General features: G+C 45.6%; 1 protein-coding gene across 5 annotated transcripts in view; it reads right to left on the bottom strand.

Moving 5' to 3' along the window:
* Positions 1-27,282, bottom strand: part of IQSEC3 (IQ motif and Sec7 domain ArfGEF 3) — a 103,266-nt gene that overhangs the window by 11,530 nt on the left and 64,454 nt on the right. For 4 of the 5 annotated variants that reach the window (XM_069860501.1, XM_069860534.1, XM_069860523.1 and 1 more), the window contains exons 3-7: positions 25,418-25,706; positions 18,024-19,117; positions 12,703-12,864; positions 2,300-2,422; positions 1,478-1,644 (exon numbers count right to left, since the gene is read on the bottom strand). In XM_069860501.1, coding sequence (XP_069716602.1) covers positions 1,478-1,644; positions 2,300-2,422; positions 12,703-12,864; positions 18,024-19,117; positions 25,418-25,706 — 1,835 coding nt within the window. The remainder of the gene's footprint in view (positions 1-1,477; positions 1,645-2,299; positions 2,423-12,702; positions 12,865-18,023; positions 19,118-25,417; positions 25,707-27,282) is intronic. The other variant, XM_069860545.1, reaches the window with a different exon arrangement.

Here is a 27,282-nt window from a genome sequence, read left to right as displayed (position 1 = left end):
CTTGTGTCAAACACCACAAATTAAACAGCCAGACTTTCCACTGAACTGAATTCCTTGAGTTATTTCATATTGATTTTCTCTGCTTTCCCTCCAGGTCTCGGTCTGGGATGCATTACCCTGAGTGATGCAGGAGAGGAACTGCTGAGGAATGGAGAGGCATTGTCATGTCCTGCCTCCCCCATCTACATGCTTGCAAATGTAGCTTCCATACATGCCTCTTTTCAAATACAGGTGAAGCTACTGACCTGGGCACTGGCCTGCAGGTAAGTCTGGAATGAAACCCTTGTTTGTAATGGGGTGGCATTCATTTGCTCTAGTGAGTTGTGGTGTACTACACATGGGAGGTGTGTGATCCTTGTATTGGCTGAATACATTGTGAACTGGCAGATTTTCAAGCAACTCTAAGTGTAAGTTAACATAAAAACCCCTTTTGAGTTAGTGCTATCAGCTGTGATACCAAAGGCATTTTAGGTATCAGCCCCATTCAGTATTTCAGGAAATAACTTGCAAGAAGGCCTCAGTGTCACTTTATACTGGTCAGAAGTGGATGTCAAATTGGGAAAAGTGTTGGAGGCCGAGATGACACTTTCTGAACAGCAGTCAGAACAAAGAAACAAAGCAAAAGAACCCCCAGAATTTCAAAATCTAGACAGGGATTAACACAGCAAAAAGTTGAGGGAGCTTCATCTGAATTGCAGATGTGCTGTAAGAAACACTTGGAAGATGGCTGACCTAGGATGACCTAGGACTAAACATTGGTGGGAAATCAGACAAGAATTTATCTAGATGTGATGTCAAAAAGTCCAAACAATACTAAGCTGCATTAGCAGATCTGAAAAAAAAGAAGGAGCTGGTGGCTCTATGTATAAGTAAGTTGTGACCACATCTGAAAAAGTGCTTTTAGCAACCTATTACCATGATGGGAAGGACTGACCTTGAAAAACAGAAGAAAATTGATTTGGGGAACTGATGTGTCAGAAATTGTGAAGAGGTAATGTATGCGTGAACTCTGTCAGGCCAACAATTACTACCAGTAATTGCAAGCAATTAAGAAGGGGAAGATCTCGCCTGAATAGAAGGAAAATTTGTTCATATATTCAAAGCAGCAAGGAGGGGAAGGGTTTTTTTAGCACTATCCAGCAGCGTCTAAGATGGATGGAGCTGAACAATAGGAAAATGTAATACAATGGACTGCTTCCAAGCAATGAGATCTATTAAAAGATGAAACCAAATCTCAAGGAAAATGGCTGGTTTCTGAGAAAACTGGACAGCTTTCTGCAGAAGAAAAAGCTCAGATACTCCCCTTCCTCAGCACTCTAGAATACAACTCAAAGGGTCTTCCATGTCTGGCTCACAGGGATCAGCCCTGAAGAAAGGCAGCTCAGCCAGGTTTTTGCTGCCTTCACCCAGGCAGAATTTAGAGCAGCAACAGGGAAAAAAAATTAAAAAAAAAAACAAAACAAAATAGGACCCTCACCTCTCAGATTGCGAATGAAGTCCTCCAGCATCATCTTCCTGTCAGGCTTGATGTTGGGGCTGTACATGTCCGTATTGAGAAGTATGATTGCAAAGGCCAAGATGAAGATTGTATCCGGGTTGTGAAACTGCTGGACCACATCTGGGTTACACATGCAGTACCTCTGGCTGCAGTAGGAGGGATGCAGACATTTGACATGGAAAATGAGAGACCTCTGCTCCAAGGTAGCAATGGCTTCATTACGAGTGGATCAAATACCTCTTTTCATTCAACCTCTCAGACAAATGATAAGGAACTGACTGCTCTCTGAAGGCAAATTTACCCACTAGTGGCTAAAGTAGGCCACTGAAACTTCAGCTTTCTTGTCTTCAGGAGCCAGAAGAGCAAAAGAGACTGTAGAGGACTACTCAGGCTGGTGTCACTATGTAAGAGTAATACAGGAATGCCTACTCCAGCCTTCCTTGCTAAGGGCAAAGCACTCCTCTGGATGCACCAAAGCAGCAGCCGAACACTGCTGTGAGCCCAAGTGCTGCTTTTCCCGTCAGTCACCAATGAACAGTGACTCTCTTGCTGACAGAAACATCAGGACTGTCCTCACTCTGGCATCTTGTGCCCTTGATGCTACTGAATGTCTCACATGGACAGGGCTCTGTCACAGGAGTGGCACAGAGGACTCTGATTCAGAAGCACGTCCATGATCACCTTCTTTGGAAGGGAGGTCCTTGGCCATTCACTCCATGGCTGCTGCATCATTTCTGCCTTGAGTGTGCTCTCTGATATCACCTGGTTGCAGCAGTGGGGCTACGGGGCTCATTCTCTTACCTGAAAGCCTCAATTAGCCGCTCAACCTTCTGTGCCTCCCCCTGCACGCGGATATGGGCCTGAAATTTCCGCAGGGCTTCGTCCAGCTCCATGCCTGAGAAGTCCATCTCGTCCACCACGCAGCTGTGGGAGGGGGACACAGCCTTCATCAGCACCTCCTCCAGCAGAGGACACCAGACAAGCTCCTTCACTGCAGTGCCAAGGCTCAGTCCCCAAGGGAAATATCATGGGAGTGGCCCCAGGATATCACTACAGCTCCCCTTAAACAGGCAGCAATTTCAGACGAGTGACTCGTATGTTCTGCAGCAGGTCAGCAGTTCTTGTGCCTAACCACATGTATGTGTGTGTGTGTATACACCATGAGATACATACATTGTATCATACCATATACGCATAAATATTTACATATACATATACATATACATATACATATACATATACATATACATATACATATACATATACATATACATATACATATACATAGAAAGTGTATATATATGCAGTGATATTTATCTGTATCTGTACAGATACAAGTATCTAGACGTCTATATTGACACAGATATTTAGACACTTATACCAATATCAATATAGATATAGATCCATCTATTTCTGTACTTCTTATCATCTGCTAATCATTTACACATTGTCCATTCCTTCCTCTCTCTCAGTACACTCACTTATTCGCTACTTGCTTATCCATCTTTCTCTTATCTCTATTCACTGGGCTGTTCCTGCACTTGTCCTCTCCTCACTTTCCATTCTGCCCCGCATACATTTCCATTTGCGACCTGTATCTTCTTCACCACTCTTCACTCCCACTCAACCACTGCAGCAAAAACTTTCATTATGTCTTTAAAGACCAGAGCCAGCTCAGAGAAAATAGGAAATAGAAGCCATTGGACAGAAATAACATTTCGACATCAGCTGGCTTGTAACATCAAGGCTAGGTAAAACTCTGCCCATGTAGCCAAACACCAGCAGCCAACAACAATCCATTCTATCCAAACTCTTATTTATTTTATACATGTCTACCCATTCCACTCAATCTTTTACATTTCTACCATACTTCGGTGACATGGTTCCCTGTTATCTGCTACAAATCCTTCACCTCGTACATCTGGTATCACTTTTCCTTTCATGGTGATGCATTGCACACTGGTAATTCAGAGCCAACATTTTAGATACCCAAAAGAAGGGTGTGCCATCTCTCTTGTTTCCCACTAAAGTATTCTCAGCTTATAAAAGTCCTACTGTTAGTCTCCAAAATCTACGACTACAGTTCTTGCTGTCTGTATTCATCATATAAGCTAGCTCTACTTATTCTTACTGCATGGCATTTTGGTCATCTGAAATGACAAGACCTTTCCCATGTGGTTTCAATACATTTGGTTATCATATTCCTACCTTTGGTGTCCAGGTCATTACTGCAAGCATTAAACAAAAGATTAGACTCAGAAAACTCTGCTCATAACCTCCCTTAGGCCCAACTTCCCATTTCAGCAGAGTATGTAGGCACTAATGTCTGCATCAGCCAGTTCTCTCCTCCCTTTATGATTCCTCTGCTAATTTCTCTCTCTTCCACTGTCAACTAACAATTTCTCATGTCAAATGCTCTGCTGAAGTCTAGAATTACCTTCTGCATGTTCCTTGTCTAGAAAACCAGTTATTTTAACAAAGAAAGACATTGAATTAATCTACTCTCCACTGGCTTTCGTATGTTCCATTTACCTTCCTGTCTGCCGTTATTCTTTCCCACAAATAAATCCTCAGAGCTGACATTCTGACAGACCAAGAAATTCACAGGTGCCAAAATCTCATTTTCTTTAAGCCTTTCTTAAATACAAAGTTACTAATTTGCTAATCTTCAGTTATATAGCACCACCTTGACATTACAAGTGTATTAACAATTCAAACACTTCATATTTTCTGCTTCTGTATTCCTTGGATGCTAATTCTGTCTCCTCCCCTTCTCCCTGTATATTATTCTCTGTATTGCATTTGGTTTGCCTTCTCATGTTGTAAAGGATGAACTGACCCCAAATTTAAGGTTAGGAGGAAATTTTCCACAAGACAGGTTGTCTGGTACTGTATGAGGAATGGTACAGGGAAACCAGAGGGGGAGGGGATTAAGTCTCATCTGGATCCTTCCATTTCCTAAGATTAGCTGGAAATTTTCCTAAACAAACTGCTGCTAATAAAGGGACATGCTGTCATCAGTTTCTTCTTTTTTCTTTTTTTTTTTCTTTATAAACTGGAGGTGCTGATGATGATCTTCTCTACAGTGCTGCACTTTGCTGTAAGCTGTTGGGAAGTGTTTTGTGTTCAATGCCATATGCAGCCTTGCTAGAATAAACATCGATTGCATGAAGTCTCAAACGGCTGAGTGACAGGGTTCGAATGCTCAGAGTTGTCTCTCCATTCCTCCATTGATTCAAAAGCTGAGATATCATTGCTTAACTGCAGTGACACCCACAGAATAACTTACCAAGAGCTCTGGCTGAACACAGAGTGTTCAGTATCTTCTAAGGCTGGAATTGTTACACCCTCAGCTATGAAACCTGAGCTCTGTCCCTGCACAAACTCCATGTAATCAAAATGTAGGAACAACTGATGAGGAGTAAGGGCAGAGAACCAATGGAGCTGCTCTCATAGAAAATTTTACATAAAATCTTTTCATTCCTCTCCAAGAGTTGGATTGAAGAAATGCTCAAAAGTAGTTTCTGGTAACAGCAAAAATTTCATCCACTGCCCTTTTCCTTTGTTATTTTTCTCATACTTATACTCATATGTCCCTTGGGTTGACATCAAGGCATTCTGCTTCCAGGAATTTATCTCTGACTGTAAGAGAAGTTTTTATCTGGTTGGTTGTTGTGTTCACAACTGCAAACACCTCTGCAGTTGGACTTCTGTTTTTTTTTAATTCTTTCCAATGCAGGATATTTCTCGGCACTGACCCCAGTGATCGTACTCTTATTGTCTGCTTCCAGATGTGTGAAAGCAGAGTCCTTGCACACATTAGTGAGACTTGTCGAGGTCACCCTAGAAAATCCAATCTACCAGCATTTAATTATGTATCTTTCACTCCATCCCTCATTGATCAATCCTTACCCCTCCACAGAGGCTGCTCTAACACATCCTCTTCTTTGTGTAGAAATCTCAAATAATAAAGCCAATGTCCTTGATGCAGAAAGCATCAAGCCTTTATTAAATATGACAAAACAGCTGTTTTGAGCTCTTTTCAAACTCAAACAGGCATTGCTACCTGAGTTATGCAGAGCTTTTCTTTTAAGTCTCTTTCATGGGCAAACAGATGTAGGTTTACTTCAAAAATTCTAAGATGAACTCTGGGAGTTCCTTCTACTTGTCTCTCAGACCAAATAAGTGTGCCCTCCTGCTGCTTCCTGAGAAATGTTGATCAGGCAGAATGGACTGGTTAGGAAGAAAGTTTGACTCAAGCAAAGCCAGTCTGAACTTGTATTTGATTTATCTGACACAGCCCGTACCCAAAGCCTGAGGAATAGCTCCTAGAGGAGCCATCAGGTATGCTGCTATGTTCTGCTGCTAGACAGACAGATAGGATGGTGGATCATAGCTGTCTGATATTTTTTTGTGAGCAAATTTGACACAGCAAAGTCCATCCAAAGAGCCAAAGAGCTCTGTGCCATGGGGCTGCCATGTTCCTGCTCCTCTTCTAGGTAGCTACAAGTTTTGCTGCCTTGCCTGACATCAGAATTCCCATTAACTTTCTGAATGCACTGTGGTACCTCTGTCAGAGCTCCCCTGAAATACAGTGCAACTTTTATTTGTGAAACCAGAGTAAGTAGGTCTTTTCTTTCAGAGGTAGAGACCTTGGAAGCTGACTTAAGATAACTTGGCAAGTATACTGCAAAAAGCACATTGATATCCTCAGCCTCTAGAGCTGCAGTGTAAGAGGCAGTGTAATTATGTGCACGAGAGGGGTGTCTCTCCCCAGAACTGAGTTTCCAATGTAAAAGACAAAGGCTGAGCTGAGAGTGGATGGCTCTCTGCATCCAACAAATAAACCAGCAGCTTATATGCATGTGCCAAAGCCAGTACTGAGGTCATTTTTCCACAAACAGCAGAACACTTGTGAGATGCCTATTTCAGGACCAACAGGAGGCCTGAAGGATACTGAAGCAGGGGCAGAGTAATCATCGGATAAAACCTCCTCCTGTTTCAACTCCTTCCTCCTCCATGGACTTGCAACAAGCCACGTGAATTGAGCTCACGATACAACTAAAGATGTTTTTAGCCCAATACCTGCAGGGGTATGACTTTGAATGTTTGGATCATGTTGCTGAAGTGAGCAGGAAAAGTGCCGACAACCCCCGCCTCATAAACAAGGTGGTGGAGTTTGAGGGCTCTTGTGCCACCTGTAAGCTTGGTCTGCCCTGAGGCACTTGGCAGACAGGCATCTCGCAGCTGCAGAGAATTCCAAGCCAGTTGCTAAGTGACAGGACCACAGGGTGGGCTCCCAGTTTAATAATTTTGTTCATCAATTACCTCCGTGGTGGTCATGTTGCCTCCTGGGCTGCAGGGCATAGATCCCCCCCAAAGGGCGTGGACATAGTTGCATCAGAGCCGCAAGGATTTAGTACAGGGCTAAGCATGGCAAAAAAGCCTTGTGGCTAAAGGGTTCAGTGAAGGCAGGAAGCAGCTGTATCGTGTGGGGCTGGGATCTGCTTGCCCAAGCGTAATGACCTATTTTCCAGCTTTTCCGCTCAGGTGACAATGCAGTAGGAGCTGGGCTGCAAATAAAAGTGTCTGTAATGAACCTGCAGCCCATGGTCAGGGAGGGAGCAAGGCAGGAGGCAGCCAGGTGGAAAGTTTAAAAGCACAAAGCACAAAGATATTAATAAAAAACGTCCCTCTCCTCAGCTTCTCTAACCCTATGAGCTTTCTGAAGATGAACCAGGGTAGGGTGGGTGGCACAGGAAGAGCTCAGCTCCCTGTGAAGAGGGTGGTCTGCACAGGTTAACAGAGGTTCACAGAAAGAAGAATGAGCAGGATTTGTTGATCCCTTGAACCAGTGGGCACAGTATGTGTCCCAGTCCTGACCTGCATGGCCTCCTTGTGTAACAGTAATCTCTGCCCATGGAGGTTGCAGCCCACACCTGTCTTCCCTTTCTGGCGATACACTACATGTATTGCCATTTTTTTTCTGGGGCTGAGTCACACTTGTTTGCCCTCCCAGGGCTGTTGGTAGCTCACATGGCTACTTACTTGGACATTCACTTCTTCCTAAGCAACAAATTGCCTAGTGTACCACACCTTGCACCAGAGCTGTCTCCCAGGGTGGAGAGCTGTTCGCACTCCAGACACGTTGGCCATGCAGGGGAGGGTTCTGCCCAGCCTTCTTCTTCCCCTGTAAGGGACAAGGGAATCCACTGTTTCCCTGTGCTTCTACGCAGGTTCAAGCTGCACATTTGGCCTTGGCAAGTCTGGCCTTGGAAAGCTGCCCTTGTTCACAAGTTTGATCTGTGCCTCAGCTCTTCTTGCAGCAGAAAGCCAGAACTGCCTAACTCATCCTTCACTCTATCCTGTTCTGATCACATCATTATCTATTGCTCCACAACACAAGCTGCAGCACAGTGCTCCTCAAACCCTCCTGTTATACAAGTCCCCTGTTGATCCTCTGAAATGTCCTCCGTATGAAGGGGAAGGGAGGCTAGTTTGGGCTAAGCTGTCAAGTTCACTCTGCCAGTCCAAGAGGAATCAAACACTTCTTTCAGATACCATCTCTTTGCTGGGCTCTCATCTCTGCACTTACACTCCTAAGAGCATCTCTTCTCTCCCTGACTTCCCATGAAAGAAAGAGAAGACAATACACACTTGATAGGAAAGCTGCTCACACAGAGGGAGAGTGTGTCTAACAGTAACTTACAGTCTAACACCAGCGAGCCCCCGACTCAGCACAGTATATCCACTGCTTGAATCCCTGCCTCTTTCTACTCTTACAGCAAATGCACCAGGACAGCCACTTCTCTATTTCCAAGTCCCATGACCTGAACACAAATCCTCCAGTACCAGCAGCACAGCCAACTCCATCATGGCATCACTCACATTATCTTGTTCATGAGTTAGAAACAGGTGGAGGGGAAGAATGAGCTAAAGTGAAGGGAAGTATAAATGAAGGAGAACAAAAGCAACAAATAATAACAGAATGAAGAGTGCACAAAAAGAAATAAACAATACATCTCAGCATGTAATACAAAAGAAAGGAATGATGAAAGGATGAAATAATGGTGATGTGACTCATATTAAAAATATGCGTTAATGCCTGGGGCTTGGCTTTTTCTGCAGTATTTGCCAGGTAGATTTGATAAAAAATGCCCAAGTACCAGATTAGTGCTTTCATGGCACAGGCTACTCTCTACAGCTGTATTCTCTGGACCAGTAGACACTGAAGCCCTGGGGTAGGTCCTCAGTGACTCCTCTGAGCTGGCTGTAGGAGATGCTGTGGAAGTAGTTTCCCAGGAGAAGAGGCTGAATCTTACTGTGGGAGGCTGGATCACAGTGAGTGGTTGGTGTTGTGGGATGCTCAGATTTGGTTAGAGATTGGATTTATCCCTTGCAACATAAAATGCTAGACTGAAAGCTAGACTCCAGCCTAAACTAGCACATTGAGAAAAACAACATTCTTGAGGGACCTGTGTCTCTCCATTGACTAAAGGAATTCATAAAGTGATAGCAGGCTATAGTGGTAGTGGCTAAGAAGAGGTGAGATAAATCCTACTTTTAAATATTGAAGCCTTTTCTACAAGAGAAAATTACATTCTGTATCTCCCTAAACAGACAGGCTTGAGCAGTTTAGTGTTTTCAAAGGATATGTGCCATTTATAGTCAGATACTGATGAAAATCACCTTCTTTCTCCCTTTTCTTCTGGCTAGTGTGTATAATTACTTGTGAGTTATCCAAACAACTTTTCTGTGTTCCAAGAACATCAGTTTAAGGCTGAAAGATAGAGCAGGAAGATGGAAGGGAGAATATAATTTCAGGGCATTTAGGCACTGATTATGCAGGTGCGGGGATGCAAAATACCAAAGGACTCAAGCCTCATATTATTATTGCCCTTACCCACCCTCCTGCCCAGGTACATAAGAGGATTTTAAACCAGCACAGCACTTCTCTGGAGTTTTGCATTTACTAGGCTGTCAGGAAAGAAGGATCATCTTTACAGTGCCAAATGTCACTGTGGACTCCTAAGCTTTTGCCTGACTCCAGGAATAGGCAGTAGTTGGCTTATTTGTTAGCCAGGGCAGCTTCAATACCTATGGAAGCCAAGAGAAGTTTGCAGAGTATAGACTTAATGGCTGAACTTACAGCTGAGTTTGGAGTTTCTAACCTGGGCAGCTCTGCCCTCCCTCCAAATACACAAGGGAGGCTGACACTTCTGCAGATGTTTTAAAAGCTGTCCTATTATTTATTCATGCAGTTGGGTTAATTCAGCCTGGTTGCAATAGAAACAATGCTTACAGTACACAATTCTAACACAAGTTTTCACATCAAGCGAAAGCTAAACTAACACAGTAAGTGGCATCAATAATTGAAATTGCTTTCGGGAGGGAGATGATGGGCCAGAAAGGCTCCAGGGCCAGGTCTGAGATGTGAAAGGGCAGAGACATCTCCCTCTGCACACAGGCTTGCTCATTGCAGGTTGTCAGAGTCTGTCCTACAGCTACTGCATGCTCAATGCCACCTTGCCAGGGCATTTGAGCCTGCCAAGACTAGCCGTGTCAGTTCTTCTTCTTCCCCCTTGGGCCACAAGAATGACTGTGCCATGGGGCAAATTGTGCAGAAGCTACCGTAGGAGTTATTCTGTATGCTCTTTGCTCTCCAGGGAGTACCATATACCCTACCATTAGCTTGCTAAGTGTGGGTAGATATGGGGACTGCGAGACAGCCCTTGCAGAGTCCATTCTCCCAACTTGTGCCAGTTTTCTTCAGCTAGTTTGACTGAAGTTGAATGAGGAGTAAGAATCAGACTAGGTCTTAAACAGTCCTAAAATGTCAAAAGGGGTTTGAGCTGTCTTTTGCTCCCAGACAAACTGCTCAGAAGTTGTGGTTAGACCTTGAGCTACTGGAAATGCCAACACAGTATACTATACTGCCAGCCCTCTTCTTCCTGCAGCAAGGACAGGAAATATATCCAGGACAATAATCCTCGGCCAGAATTTCTCTTGGAAATACCACATTTCCATGCATATCACACCACCGTGTATGTAGCCATTGCCCAGCCAGCTCTCACAAGCAGATAATGGAAATTTGCTTGCAAAAAACTACCAAACGTTGCTATCCCCAAGCTCAGAACTGACATATGAAGAGAGTCAAAGTACCTGCAGATAGAACAGCTACAGCCAGCTAAATGTGTGTAGTTTTTCCATCTTGTTTAAGAACATTTTGTGTGTATTTTAGGTCTACTTTTATCTTTGCCTTTAAGGAAGATGAATCAGCAATTTATTGTGAAGAGGGAATAGCAGCACAGATTGCTAGTGCAAGAACAAGAATATCATCAATTGCCTGGAGAGATCAGACCCAGGTTTGAACTCTGCATTCTACCTCAGTTGCTTGATGCATGCCCATGTACATATAGTCCATGTCCAAGAAATGCCCATGTACACTCAGCCTCACCAGCTCAGTTCCCATCTTAGAACCCTGCTTTCTACATCAGTAAGTAGGATGGCAGGGTCACTCATCATCAAACATGTGGAGTGCTATGTTGAGAGGTGCAGTGGAAGCTGAGAGTAAGGACCATGACCGAGTAGGGCCACCTGCTTTAATGGCCCTCCTGCAACATGCAGAGACAAAACAGGCAACCACAACATAGCAGCTCCCAAGCACTGAGGGTGGGAGGCAGGCACCCAGCTTTGCAGTAGGGGATGTTCCCAGGAGCTGCTGATACAGAGTTTGTAGTCACATATGAGGCAAAACAACATGTTCGCTTGCCGCGATAATGTCAAATTTAGGACTACAAGGAAATGCCAGCCTATTGCTATTGCAATACTTCCCTGTCTGAGCAGAGGCTAGGTTTGGACTTCATCAGAGTATCTGTCAGGAGAGGCAGCCCACACATTGCTTGCTGGAGAAAAAAAGAGGCAATTACCTTTAATTGTAGCTCTTAGTGTGAACAGACTGGGGAAAACATGTATTCTCTTGTTGCTGGCCAAATCAGTGCCTATACAATACATTAAGAAAAGAGCTGGACCAAGGGTTAGGTATCTGCAACAATAAGCAGCAGCAATTGCCGCAGGAATGGATTTTGAAATCTGGGCACAGATTTGCCTCTTGACATTCTATCCTCCAGTCCTTCCCTGGAGATGAAATGGTGTGTGTATTGTATTTAGTTTTTCTGTTTGGCTTGGTTCGAAAGAAATGACTGCAAAATTCAAGGAAGATAGAGAACATTTTGGAGAATGGGTAAATATAATAAAGAATCCAGAGCAAAGGACTTCCTGCCTAATGCAAAAGCAACTCTCACTGAAAACTGTGCTTCTGCCTAAAAAAAACAAAGACCCACTTGAGTGCTGGTCATCCCTTGAAATGGGTCTCTGAATGAGCTTGTTGCCCCCGGATGATACATATCACATCACCCTGTGCGGCAGCCCTCACATTCACACTATGGTGCCAACTCTCCCAGCTTTCACTGTAGTAGTTCTTGGGGTGGGAGAGGTGGTATCATCTCCTGTTCCTGATGTCCCCTGCTCTGCTTTCTCCTTTTCCCTCATCTGAAGTAGATCAGCACCAAGCAGTAAATGAATGGTCATTTCAGTTCCCTAGGACTATCTTTGCAAGAAAGCCTGCCACCTAGGACAATACTCGGAACAACAGGTAAGATGCTTTTCTTCCTGACATTTCTGACCCTGCTCCCTGTAGTGCAGCTGGACAAACTGAAAAGGCCACCCATCTCAAAACTAGACAGAAAAAGAACCAGGTATGGAGCCAGCATTCGCTGCTCCCTAACGGTCTCACAGCAAGGAGCAGATGTTTTCCCACTTCTACCTCTCTTAGCACCTCCCAGAAAGCATAAGAGGTTCTTTATCTCAGTGGAGTGAGACCCCAGTTACAGAATTTCCCAGCCACAAACCCTCCCAGCATCTCCAGTCCTATCACCCGATGGTGCTGAGCTCCTGCTGGATGATCACAGCGCTCTGAGGAGAGACTGAAATGAAAGGGCCACTCATACTAGGGAGGGGGAGGGAAATACATTGTTGGGAAATGCATTGAGAGGCGGCAGATAGGGAGTGGAAATGGTGAAGAACCTGCAGAGTGGGGATGGAAGAGCACGGAGGGTGGGGGCTTGCTGGTGCAGCCAGGGGCAGAGTGGGCTGGCAATTTCTCTACAGGGCAGGGAAGAAGGAAAGAGTTTTTCCATACTTACTCCAGGACATCCCTGTTGAACTGCTTCTTGCTGTTGCCCAGGAACTCCCCAATCATCTGGCGGCTGAGGCCTTTCCGCTGGAGCAAGAAGTGTGCCACCCCAATGGGGGTGTCTGGGATGAAGCCTCGGGAGATCAGGAACTGGATGCCTTTGTCTGGGTTTCTGAAAGAGAAGCACAGATACATTGTGAGTTTGCGTGACTTTTTTGAGGCATTACTGCCTCTGGCTCACCTCATGGCTCACAGAAAGGCAGCCCTCAGTATGTGCGTGGGCTCCTATGAGTTCATGCGTGTGGCAGGGACAGGACTGATGGGGACAGGGAAAAGTGATCTGTGAGAGTCCCCCTCAGTTGCTGCTGAGGACAAACAGATGTCATGGGACCTACTCTGTCACTTGTAGCACCTGCTGTCATGAGTGCCATCCTGTTGCTACCAAAGGATTCTGCTGCACAATATCAGCCTCATCAGTGATTCTTCTACCATCCCTCTGCTCCAGAGTCAAAGGCTTTTGTATCCTCTCGCCCCAGCCTGGTTTGTTTAGGGTCCCTGTGAGAGCATGATTAGACAGTATGTCCCACACAGACAGCACAGGAAATATCAGTATGTTCAGCTCTTCGAAACGCAGCTCACAGAAAGCTGCCCCCAAGGACCAGGGGTGAGAGATGGTTGTGTGACCCTTTGCTTTAGGGGAGCTGGGGTTGCACCTCCTGCTGGGCAGACAAAAGCAGAAGGAAGAATGTGACTGTGAAGAGACTTGGGAGACATTGCTGCCATGGTCTATGGGCAAATGAGGCTCAAAACACAAAGGGGGATAACCAAAGGTGGGCACTTTCTCTGTAAAAAAAAAATAATTCCCTTTTCCATACATTTTCAGTGCTTAGTGTGGAGTGCCACTTTCTACCCACTTTCTACCTTCCTCACCTGAGCCCCATGCCGGCCACCTGAACAGAAATCTCATATTCAGATTTGCTTTTCTCTTCCTTCACTTCCCCCGCCTTTAGCTGTGTTGTTCTTCCCTTCTCTATACTGATTTACCCCCTCAGGCAGGAATCTTCATGTGTAGGTGGATAAGAGCATGCACCTGGAGAATGCCTTGTCAGAGCTGGGGGAGAGCTGCTTGCGGCTCCCAGACAGAGGGGTTTTCTCTCTCTGTGGCTGTGAGTGCCTCTCTGAGAACAGGGCTGGTGCTGAGTGGGCCTGACTGCCTGGTCGCGGGAATGATTTTCTCCTCGTTAGTGTGCCAGTGTCTGTGCCTGCATACACAACTACTGGGAGGTAGTGCATATCTCAACAAGCCCACATGCTTGTGTGTGTCTATGTCCTATACATGCATATTTCTCTTGCACCATATGTGTTAATCACATTGTATATGTCTGCACATTTTGGTTTTTTTCTCATGTCTTCTATCAGCACACCTGTTTTTATGTATTCTAGGAGCAGCTGTGAGCCTATGTGGTGTCTGTCCCACTGTACAGAGTGGGTGAGTCTAACAGTGAGTGTCTACGTGTGTATCGTGCAGGAGGTATTCCTGTATTTCTCTCTGCCCCGCTGAAGAGTGTCTGTCACAATGCACTCCTCATGAGCAGAATTAGTGCAGTGCCAGGAAAGTTTCCACATTCCTTTGGTTCTCTGAGCTGGTGAGTGGGGAGAGGTAAGAGTGTAGCTTCTTCATGAAAGGATGTCATGCTTCCATTATTAACCTAAATTCAGGGAACTTTTTCAGCACTCAGAAAGTGAGTTTGCTCAGCAGTTCCCTGGGGTGAGGAAAGGATAGCATGAGATCTCAGAGCACATGAATGCATGATAGGCACAGGCATAGACTGTGGCACTGTCAGGTGGTGAGCAATGTGGGTGAGCAACATATGTCTAACTTCAGGAGGATCAGCATTCAGGAGAATGCCCTGCTCCTTGCAGGGGCCTCATGGGTATACAAAAAGTAGACAGATTTGAAATAGTTCTGTTTACTCTGTAATGTCACAAATAAAATATCCCGGGCAGTGTGACATCCCCAGGGAGCGTGGCTGGGAGAACAAGGCAGCACATTAAATTTACAAACAGAAGAGTTGCAAGATATGATATTGACAATCACAAGCCTTCTTCAACGAAATCCAGCAGTGAATCTTCTGTATTATCCCACAGATCTCCTGGTTCACCTTTGAAGAGCACAGGCAAGGTTCTCTTCTAAGGGCAAAGGTGAGATGGTCAGGGCTTAAGTCAAGCTAAACAACAGAGAATCATAAAATGCACCTCCACCTGCACACTTTGGTATTTGACAAGGGACAGTGTGGTGTTCACAGCATTAGAAAGATCTCAGCTACACTGGTGTGACTCCAAAGCCACTGGACTAAATTTGTATTCACTCCAGAGGAGCTGGGAGCTGAATGTGATCAGAAAAATGCAGCTCACACACTCGCATGGTTGTGCAGATTTCAGTAGAGATGGCACATGCAATGCAAGAGGATGTAGGACAAACCAGTCCTGCTGTGACAGCCATCCTGCACTGGCTTGACTGGAACTCAAATATACACGCACACCTTATTCTTGTGCTAACAGCAGGCTTTTGTCAGTTTTGCTCTGGATTCAATTTGTTCCCCATAAAATCCTAATAGCAATACAGCATCTCTGGCACTCAGCATCTGCAGATGTATCCCTTGTACTGCCGCGTGCGGCTTTTACCCAGATGTGCAGCAGACAGCTCCACTTTCATCTCTCCTGAGCCTGGTCTCTGCTATTTTCTTTAGTGTTGCAGGGGCGTTAGGCACAGCCAGCAAATGCTGCGGGATTCCTCATGTCCTGCTGGCTTTCCCTCTGCCCACGCAGCCAGCTGCCCACACACTGAGTTATTACAGCAGTGCTGCATAATGAAGCTCTCTCTGTTCCAGGGATTCCACCCCCTCACTGTGAAGTGGCAATGGGGAAAGTGCCACAGCAGCACAGCATTGATGTGCTCCCAAAGGTCTGCTCTGAGCCAGAGTGCTGCTTGCTGAAAATGCAGCGTAAGGCCAGATAGACCGTGATAGTTGCTACTTTCAGCTCTTGGTCCAGGTAAGCAGTCAACAAAAAGGATGTGCATACATGCATGCACAGCCTCAGCTCCATGCCTTATGGTTGCTGCCCACATCGCAAACCCTGCAATGGTAAACTGGCTGCTTGCTAGAAACTGGCTGCTTGCTAGAAATTGGCAGGGAAACCAACAGGAAATAACTGCAGAAATCTGAATGGTCTTCCCTGCCCTTTTGGATGGAGGTTCACTCCCCAGAGCCAACAGGTCACTTTCTTCCCTCCCTGTCCTCCAACATTTTGTCAAGAAAACTGAGCCTTATGGGTTAGCACACATTATTTCAGCAACTAGTTCCAAGGGAGCAGGGGAGGCCTGGCTAGGAAGTTGTGTTTCAGAGCTCTACAGTAAGTATTCTATCCCACAGGGACCCGCAAGATGCAGTGAACTCAGGTCACTGAAGGAAGGAGGACAGCAGAACTGCTTCCCCAAAACAGACCTGGCACTGCTAATCTGTCACATGAATGTGTGCAAGGCAGATTGGGAGAGGAAAAGAGGCTGGGGAAAAGCATTTTTTGCTCCTGCTTTGTCATCACATCAGTGCTCATGTCAACAGTGCAGGAACCAAAGGAAAACACATTGGGTGGAGGGCCTCCTGCCAAGCATGGCTGAGAATATTGAAACACTTAATAGCAGAGACATGAGCTCCACATTCCCCTCCAGAGCTACACCTGTCCCAACACAAACGCCAGAACATGTGTGTGGAACTCTATCGTAACCAGCCCCCACCTGTGTGTGGTGCCTACAATCTCTCATTCCAGCCTGCTCGTGTTCATCATGCAAATCTTTGTGTACCCGGAGCCTGACTTTGATAAAGACTCTGCTGGTTTTGACTGGGATAGAGTTATTTTTCTTCATAGTAGCTAGTATGGGGCTATGTTTTGGATTTGTGCTGGAAACAGCATTGATAACGCAGGGAAATTTTAGTTACTGATGAACAACACTTACATAGAGTCAAGGCCTTTTCTGCTTCTCACATCACCCCACCGGCAAGTATGCTGAGGGTGCACAAAAATTTGGGAGGGGACACAGCTGGGACAGCTGACCACAACTGATAAAAGGGATGTTCCATACCATACGGTATCATGCTCAGGTGGGGGAAAAAGAATGAAAGGGGGATGATTGGAGCAATGGTGTTTGTCTTCCCAAGTAATCATGCATGATGGAACCCTGCTTTCCTAGGGGTGGCTGAACACCTGCCTGCCAATGGGAAGCAGGGAATGAATTAGTTACTTGGCTTTGCTTGCACACATGGCTTTTGCTTTGCTTGCGCGCATGGCTTTTGGTTTGCTTATTGAATTGTCCTTTACCTCAACCCAAGAGTTTTCTCATGTTTACTCTTCTGATTCTCTCCTGCATCCCACCAAGGGCAAGTGAGCATGCAGCTGTGTGGTGCTTAGTTGCTGTCCCCAGCGTTTTCATTAGGCCACTCAAATGGAAACCAAGATAGCATAAGATGAAAGTGTGATGATGGAGCAAAAGGCAATATTTCTCATGGCTTGCTTAGATGAGAAAAGTCTCATGGAAAGGCAACGAGCAGATCTAAAGCTCCTTATAGGAGTTCAGCTGCTTACTGCCAATCCAAAATTGATTATTTGCGACCCCTCAAGTCAACCTTTTCTGACGGTAATCTCTGAGCTGCTCTACTTTTGCTTTCACACCTTTGGCCCTTTCATAGGATATCAGACTAGGATGTCTGAAGCATTGAGATGACTAAACCTGGTCTGTCAGGTGAAAATCTATCCAAATACCAGAATGAAAATGACAGCCAGAGAATTCATACTGGGCTAGGTAAGCTCAGCTCTACCTCTGTCTCTTTGGAAGAGAGTTTATCTCTTCCTCCTCTGTCTGTCTTTATTTGCAAATGCCTCATGTTAAGCAACCAGGGCTGGGTTTACATCTATAGCTACACTTGTTCCTTTGCAACAGAGTGGAGCAGGAGCCTAGATCCTAGGTTCAGCTGGTGGATGCCAAATGGACAGCAACTAGGACTGAAGGTTCAGAATTTAGGAGAACAAGGGTACTACTCATGGGGCGCTGGGCTTGATCCTCTGTTGGGCAGAAGATCAGGGCAGCACTAGAGAGACTTCAGGGAAAAAGCTTCTGAGCAACCAACTTGTGGTCTGCGTTGCATACCCAGATGGTCATATCCTTGAATACTAAAGAAATTCCCCAGAGATGGGTCAAGACCTGGAGTCTGCCATCACATATTCCAGTGAGGCATGAAATAGGCTGGGAAACATGAAAGAGGAAGAGTCACTTACATATTAAAGAGGTTCAGCCCAATGCGGTAAAGGCGTTTCCTCATGGTGTCTGTGGAAAGTGTGGGGGACTTGCAGCTAGCTGGGTTCTCGCAGTGGTACCTTGGGAGGCTAAGGATCATGGCCTGAAGTGCTTCTTTTGAGGACACCTCAGAAGCTGACTTGGCTGAAGTGGAGGTGCTGCTGCTGCTCAGCTGCTCTGAGTTGTCTGCATTCTCAGACTCAGAGCCTTTGCTTTGCCCCGTCTCATTGCTAGCATCAAACTGGAGCTTCTGCACTGCCATCTGCTCTGGCTCAGCACTGCTGTCTTCTGTGCCATTAGTACTGACATTCACCTCGGTGAAAGTGTGGCTATTCTGGACAGCTCTGGACTCAGGTAAGCTCTCTGGGGCAGCCGGTGGTTCACTGGCTTCTCCCTCCCCTTCTCCTGGGCTTTCTTCAGCCTTGGTGGCTTGAGCAAGCCCAGCCTGGGCATTGTTGCTGAGGCAGTTTGCCATGGACACCGAGGTAGATGATGAGACAGAGATGTTCTTGTTGTCAATCTGGACTGTGACATCTCGAAAAGCCATCATGAGAGTGCTGCTGCTCTTGGGTAAGGTATCTGGCAGGAGCCCTTCCTCCTTCTCTTTGTCCTGCAGCTCAGCTTCTAATTCTTGGTTTGGCTGCATTGAGCTGGCACTGAAAGTCTCCCTTATCTCGTATGAGCTCCCATCTTGTAGTGAGCACATGGTCTTAAGGCTCCAGGTGCTGAGGGCATCATCAATGGACTTGGCCAGGGACTGAACTTGTTCTGTGAAGGAGTCCTCCAGCTCAGTCAGTGCTCCACTGATGGTGGCTGGCAAAGATGGGGACCTCACCAATGGGATGCCCACAAAGTTGTACCCCTCCACCAGGGCTTTCTCAGCAGAGAAGCTCTCTGAGTTCTGGACCCGGACTTTCCTCAGAGAAATGCGACGGGGCATGCGGCTCTCCAGCAGTGAGTTGCGGATCTTCTCAAAGTTCTTGCTGAGCTGGTACTGCCGGAAAGCAGTCTGGATGGTGCAGGCTGCCCTGCGAGATACCAAATGACCTCCGTATTTATGCTCTAGCATTTCGATCTGTAAGACATATGATAGAGAGAGGTTATTTTTTGTTGATTGACTTCTGATGGCTTTCTGTTCTGCCACTTCCTACACTTATTAATCTGTAATAACTGTCAGAGGAACGTCTAATACTGAATTATTTTTTTCCTGCACTGGCATACCCCTGATTTCAACAGAAGGTCCCCCTTCTTTGGGAATGGCTGACTAAAGCACCAATATTGTGAGAAACTGTAGCAAAATCATGCCTCTTACTAGAGTGCCATACATACAAGCTGGAGCCTGCAAGTGCCCTTCCCTTGTGGACCCACTTTTGATGGTCTTTAGGGTAATCTCTGCAAATACAGTGTTCTGGCATTGTGTCTTCCTGCTTAGCAGTGCTCTGGTAGTGTCAAGCATTATCTCTTGCTCCTACCCTCCTTAGCTGCCCTAGGAAATACTCTCAGAGAAAACAGATATAATTCAGAAAATGGAAAGAAATGTTAATTTTTAAATGCAGAAAATGCTGTCTTGATCAGAGGTGAGAAACATCAGCTTCCACAGAAGTTTGTGGAGTCTGGGCTTATTGAGTGTCTTAAAAAGCACTCTGAATCCTAGAGCGTCTTCCTCTCTGATATCTGACTTTTTCAGGTGACAGCAAGCAGTGCAATGAAAACTACCAATAAAATAAAGACTCTCAGTTTTGAAAGGAAAAAATTCTGATTTTAAATGCTAAACAAGTAGAAGGAAGATTCACTCCTTATCTGACGGTAACAATAAATACACATGTAAATACATATACACAAAGTTAACTAGCATCTTAACAGGCTTCAGCAAATAATCTGTGGTAATTTCTCTTCCATATTCTAGTAATTATACTTCCTGGTAATTTCCTCACTCCTCCTTTGCAGCTGAGCCTTCACTAACATGTTACAGGAGATGACTTGATTCCAGTGAGTGACTGATGGAGCACAACAGGGACAATGTGAAGATGATGGCAAATTATGGGATTGAAGAAAAAACAAGGATGAACTCAAATTACCTTCACTGAAGTTTTGGCTGCACTGTAAGCTAAACTCTACATTGATGGCACTCCATGGGGCAGAGCGCAGGTGCAGACTGTAGTGTTTATATGTGTGTGTGAACATGTGGAAAAGCCAAAAAAGGCAAAGTGCAGGATTGAGAGTGCTGCTAAAATCAGTCTGAGTTAACAAAGGATTTGCTACATCGTTCATGTGGTGAATATGATGAAATGCAAAGAAAGAGTTTTACTGACTGCCTCTTTATCCCCAGACAGACACCACTTGCCCCTCAGCGTACCTTGCTGGCCCAGTACTCACAGTATGAAGGACTGAACTAATAGAAGATCTGAGCTTAAGTGCGAACTGCTTTTGTAGTCAAAGTGAGACTGAGGCATGGGTCTCAGTTCACAGTCATGTCATCTGCTTCCTTCTTTTCTTTTTTTGGTAACACTAGGAAAGTTGCAGATAAAACTATTAGTGTGATCTAGGTACAAGCAAAGGCCTGGAATAACAGCTATGAGAAGTGTAAATCACCTCTGGCATCTTTCCAATACTAACTCTGGAAGTAGAGGAAGATGATGTGACCTTGCAAGATGACAGAGGGAAGAACAACATGACCCCAGCCCTTCAGCCCCTGCACTAGTATCCCGGCAGCTGGAGTAAGTACAGAAGCCCTTGCTCGCTGGCACCCCATCACCTCAGGCAGCAACAAGTTTAGGGATCCTTCTGCGCTGGATGGGAGACTGCCATTTCTGGAAGGGAAAAGAGGAGGGACACATCCTTTCGTACTTATACGACTGTAAATGAAGCAGAGACTCTTTGCTTTGTGCTCAAACATAAGGTAGGGTTCCGTTTTCTGTTTGCCTTGCTCTTAAATTCATATCTGTCCAAAGCAAGCATCAAAGCCCAGCACTGAGAAATACTAGCAATTTGCTTAGCCATGGGTTGGCCACTGAGGCTGTAGAGGCAGCTGGCTCAAAGTTCCGCTAGCCTCTAATTCAAAAAACACTGGCCTAATGTTTGCCCTGCTGGCCTCCTAGAAAGGGACTGCAGAACTAGTGCTAAAAATCACCCACACAATGACCGTGGATTCAGGTTCATTCACCATGAGACCTGTCAGTAGGCTTTTTTGATAAAAAAGGTCTCTACATATCCCCAGAATGTGATGTGGCAGAAAAGTGGAATACGGGGACAAAAAGATATTCTGGGTTGCAAGCAGAAGGGGTTTGGGGGGGTTCTTTGTGCTTCTTTCTAAAATGCCATCTTAAATTCCACCATAAAACCAGCACTGTTGCCACATCTCATCAAAGTTTGACTCCCTGGAGAGAGACTGAGTTATTCCTTGGCCCTATCTGTATGAAGGCTCATACAGATAAATGCAAATTAAACCAATAACCTGCACAGGCCCAATCCAGACAGTTATCACTGACAACTGACCGTGAGCACTTAACATAATGGTCTGGTTAATCAAAATGTAGAACTAATTGTGTTGGGAGGGAAAGAGGAACAAAAGGGAGGAACAGACATGGCTATCTGAGGGACAGAATAATAGTAAAATGCAAAACAAGGCAGAAGGAAGAGCCTTATAATTATCTGATATTTGCAAGGAGGTGACAGCCATTCTGAAAACACGAAATTCATATGCTCTGATCTTATTAGAGGCCAAGACAAGATGTCATTGCTGATCTGAAGTAAAAGGCCAGTTTATCTCATGAAACGACAGTTCCTGAAAAGGCAGACTTTGATAACTACTGAGAGGAGAGATTCTTCTAAAAGTCTAAAGAAACAGAGCAAGCTGTCAGTACCTTGAAAAAGCATCACCAGCTTTTTGCAGTCCATTATCTCAGTCCTCCCAAAGGGCTAAGGCACTAAGGAGCATAACAGGATGTAAAGTGAGAAGACTCCCAACCTAGTCTGTTCTCCAGTTCATATCAGGTGTGCAAGGGTGGGTTCTGAATGTGGTCTGTGGCCATCTGGCCCTGTCCAAATCAAAGAGAGTCCTCGAGTGTCTTGCAGCTGGGATAACAAGGACTGGGGACTAGTCCAAAGGACGCCTGAGAAGACTGGCAAAGCCAGAAGTAGCATGCCCATAGAGAAGTGCCCTCCCCACCCTTGCTTTGTGGGAGCAGATCTGTGTTTCTCTCTCCTAGATGTAGCCCAGCCATTTACTGTTTACTGATGTCTGAGGCATTCACATTTGCTATCAGGTCAAGCTAACTGACACTCCAGAGGAATTAAGGATTTCACACAGCTGTTGGCCTGTTTTCTTCCTCTCAAGAGGAGGAAAGGGCATCCATTAGCACCACAGCAGCCACAGGTAATGGAGATGTGTGTCTGGCTTGCTGGAGGAACTTTCTCTTCCCATTTGAGAGGCAAAAAAGGCCAGACATGATTGGCCTTCTTTCACTCTTAATAAACCCTATGAATCACAAGTAATTGCCTACTTAAAGCTACTTTTCTTTGGGGAATGATCCAACAGCCGGGTGCCAAAGGAGGATGCACTAGGGGAGTCAGGGGGATTTCAAAGAATAATTAGCTTAATACATTTCTGAGCCTCAATATGAACACTCAGTTTGAGAAATTCAGGCCCAGTGGCCAAATTAGAAATTGCTGGGAAATAGCCATTGCCATGAGGGATTGCTCACGAAGGGAGCTTTAACAAGTTCAGCCTAAGCTAAGCCGAAGTGCCAGACCTGGGTATGAACAAAACATTTGAGGTGCACACTTCATGGCTTTGTTGCCCATAGGGATAAATTCACAAACCTGCCAGGAGAGAATGAACTTGATCTTATTCTCACCTAGCACTGTTTTTCCACCCAGGCTGCCACTGAGCATGGTGACATGCCACCATGTTAGCAAGAAAAGAATTAGGTTCACTGACAGAATCTGAGTCACTCAAGCCAATGCATGCACTGTAAAAAATAAAGACAATACAGAGCATGCAAGTTCTCTGTCACCCATTCCTAATGCCTCTCCTTCCCAACAACCTTTCACAATGGAAGGACATTGCTATAAGGGACATGTTAATGGAACATTTTCCTTCATACATGGGACATCTGCCACCGTTCAGCACAGCAGAAGAGTATGTACAACTGAAACCATGCTCCCCTCTCACGTGAGCCCCTCTATTTTTCCCATGTTACAATAGAGCCTAAACAAAGGGGAACTTCAGCACCTGAGTTTCCTTTCCAAGCTCCCAGAAAAGTATACTTCTGCTCTGTGGGCTGCCAGCATATACTCTTTCACAAGTTAGAGAGTGAAGAGAGGCGTGACCCCTCTCACCCACTCTCTAATATGTCAAGGGACAGTGACTGGTAGGTGACCTGCACCACCAAGCCCTGCAGGGAAGGCTGTACGCTACCCTCCATCCCTACAAGCACTCAGTCCTCTCCTGAAAGCTAGATGTGACATCACCTGCATTGTGAGACTAGAAGTCTCTCCTTCCACCTCTTGCTCTTACTGTAAATTCTATTAATGCATTACAATTTGTGCTATGACTTGAGAACTACTGGAACAGTCCTATGAGAGTCCTATCAACCTTACTCCCACTCAAGAGAGCTACCTGACAAGTAAGATGATAGGAATACCTATGAAAACACATATTAGAGTGCAAGGTTGGAAGAATTAATTCTCTCCACTCCCCAAAAATCTTCCCTTCCAGACCTGGAGGCAATGCACTGAGGCCATCCATCATGCTGGAGGACCATACATACTGTAAGGCCCCTTTGCTGTAAGAAAAGTGGTTTCACCTATGAGATAGGCTATGCCCCTGCAAGGTCAGTATCAAATGGCACCAGAATTTAATGAACGAGCAGCTAACATGTCTCTCTGTCTCACATGCATCCAGGGCAGGTCTGGCCTCTGCTGCAAGAACAGTGACAGGACAGCATGACCTTAAAGCTATAATAACACAGGACAGACACTCCCCAGGACAAATCAGAGCAGCTCGAGGACATTGAGGAGGCTAAACCCATATATAGCAGCCAAGATCTGTCCCACCCTGAGGATAGGTCACATTAGTTTGTACAGCCAGTTAATTAGTCTCTCTTGTTTGTTTTCCTGGTGTGAAGCAAGAGTTCTGTCTGAGTTGAGTATGCAGTACTTTGAGAAAGACAGAGCTAAAGAGCCAAAGCCTGTTTTCTGCTTAGGAATTTATTGGGCCATTGATCTGACATATATATTTAGGGACAGCAGCAATGCCTTGAGGGAAGTGGCAGAAAGATGTCCCAGAAGTAGCAGCTTCTTCTGTGGGAACTTCATTAGCTGAGACCCTTCATCTGTAATAGCACAGCTCCCACTGAATTCTCCCACTGAATATAATCTGGACGCTGTCACTACCGCTCGCTTGTCCTTCTCATCTCACATACTGCAGGATCTGCATATCAAACAGTCTCTGGTTGAGCTGCCAATCCAGTGAAAAGTCAGAAATGATTCTTTAGATTTTGGTTTGCACAACAGCTTTCCTGGGCTGTAAGCTGCAGAGATGGGGGTGGATGGTGGAGTGGGGGGCACGTTCCACCTCACTGTCTTTGAGTGAGGAGCCCAGGTGCTGTTAGCCCCTGTCCCACTGTCCCCTGCTGGGAGCCTAACAGGAGATGCAACTAGAGATGGGGACACTTGTGCTCTGGAACTAGGCTGTAGTCTCAGGCACAAGAAGCAAGGCTTGTAACTTCAAGAACTGAATAATTTTCTTCCAATCTAGTAAACCTGCCTGTCTCTTCAGTATCCATCACTGGATGGAAGGCAGTGATGGTAACAGTATGTAAACATTGTAGTAGATGCTGTGCAGGACACTCACTGAATAAACCCTGCTTTCCCTGAGAGCTCATGCTTTGAAGATGCTAATGCAGAAGTGCACTGGGGGCCTGCCCAGTGTGATCCAAGGGGGAGAGATGGCTCTTGGAGACCTCTTCCACAACGCAGGCCTTTTTGGGCAGTCAGTTGCTGGGAGCCTACAGGCATGTTACGCTTGTGAGCAAGGCAGTATCCCTGGATGCTGCAGGTCTTGGCTGCTCACAACCCATCTCCAAGTCTATAGTCACAATTGAGCATCTGGGTCCACTCTGGACCACAGAACCCAGGGGATGAGGAACTGAGCCCAGCAGGTTTGAGTGAAAGGGTGCAGCAGTCAGAGGCGAGGAAGATAATTCCTCCATCAGCCCCATGTAGACAAAGGGCCAGGACTGTTCAGGCAGGGCAGAAGCTCAAGGTGAACAAAAGGCTGAAGTGTTTGCTGAGAGATGTCCCACCACTGTGCGAATACAGTCCCACCCACCCCGTCCCCTTCTCCCACAGCCTGAGGAGGAAGCCTCTGTACCTGTTTATTCTTTAGGTCAAGGGAGAGCTCATAATCGGAGGCAGCCGCATGGGAACACGAGGCCGTCCCTTTGCTGCGCTGCACTCTCACTGGGGAGCCCGTGTGGTGGAGGCTCGCCTTCTGCACCAGAGGGGAACACCCCGCTGCCTGCTCTTCTTGGAGCTCCGCATGCTGGGCTTTTAGCGTCAGGGTGTCGGACCTGCCTTCCTGGCCACTCTGTCTGCCGGCCTCCTTCGGATCCTCCGTTTCACCCCCGGCTTTCTTGCTTGTGGAATCGCTGGGATCGTCACTGTGAACAAAACGCAACGTTTCGCTTTTTTTATTTGTTTTTTTTTATTTGATTTATGATTATGTTTATTGTTGTTCACTATACTCATTCACTGAGCTGCATTTTAAATGTCTAGGGAGCCTGGGCTGTGAGGAGTCTCTCAGTGGTGGATCAGGACCTTGGATCGATGAAGCCGAAGCTCTGATCCCTCCCTCCTTGAGAGCAGGCACTTGTGCTGCATGCACTGCTGCCTCCACTCAAGGTGCTGTAGTTGGAGGTGAGGGGCCAAAGAGGGTGTCATGGCCCACAGACACCTCTCCTGCTCCCTCGAGCAGCTAGCAGCTGGCAGTATCCCCTGTGCCCTTGTTGCCTATTGCTCAGAACCTCCCTGTGCATCCCAGACTCCCATCTGACACAAAGCGTGGTTCCCAAGAATCCAGCTTTCCCCTGGAGTTTCTAAGGGTGTGTGTGGGAAATGGTGCAGGGGCAGCTGGATGTTGCAGAGTTTCCAGAGGAACTCTTAGAGAGCTGAGCGTATAAAGGTGACACAGAGACAGCCAGCCCTGAGATCCTGACTCTCTAAAGCATGTCTGTAATACAGTCCCAGCAGAATGCAGAACTTCCATGAAAGAAGCTGTTTCTTTCTGACCTACAGGACATACTGCTGCGCCACTGAGATCTTATGGAGAAAGAAAAACACCCTTCTCTCCTGTCAGCCACAGAAGTAATTGTGTGAAACCAGGGCCTGACAACAGAGCACTCTAAAACATGTTGCTCCAGACAGGATGGCATTAGCATACATCTGATCCATTCAAGTGCTGAGGAAGTCTGCCGTTAACCTCTCTTGCTGAATACTTCCAAAAATCATCTAATTTCAAATAAGATTTTGGTATTCTGGGGGAATTTTTGAACCATGAGAGTGTTTGTTTGTTGTTACATTAGTCTCCTGCCAATGGCTACAGAAGAATAATCTATGATTTCCAAGAATGTGTCAGTGAGTCCACATGGATTCTGGATTCTGCTGCACTATGTGCATCAGATACAACTCCACCGTTTTCCAGGGGATGAGCATTTAGCTGAGAGCAACATCTAGTTTGGAAATAATTACTACAGAACCAATGCGTTTAATTCCATTGAAACCAAGGATGTATACTGCCTCTCATATTTAAACACCATTAAATTATTTAATTCACTTCTGAATCATGTTTCTTTCTCTTGGATTTGCTCCACATACGACCAGTTCTGCTGTCATCTAGATAACAAATCATTTTATGATTGGTGTTGATGTCAGAGTAAAATCAGGGAAATTAGATATGATTTTCTGTAGTGCCCAAATTACTTAGAAGCATTTAAGTCTCATTTTCAAAAGTGCTGTAAGCACTTAAAAGCCCAAGTCTTCTAACTGTAAATAGACTTTGCTTCCTAAGCCTTGAAGCACTTTTGCATATTTACTAGTACTTTAAAAGGAAGTTTACTCTCTCCAATAACAATAGGTTTAACAATTAAATTTAGAAATATTCCCACAGTTTCTAAAAGGGCTCCAAGTCCAATGAATGAAAGACAGTATCACAACTTCAGAAATAAGAAAGATAAGGCA

This window comes from Phaenicophaeus curvirostris, chromosome 1, assembly GCF_032191515.1.
Source record: "Phaenicophaeus curvirostris isolate KB17595 chromosome 1, BPBGC_Pcur_1.0, whole genome shotgun sequence".
Classification (NCBI taxonomy): domain Eukaryota; kingdom Metazoa; phylum Chordata; class Aves; order Cuculiformes; family Cuculidae; genus Phaenicophaeus; species Phaenicophaeus curvirostris.
This window is presented reverse-complemented; position numbering and strand designations above follow the sequence as displayed.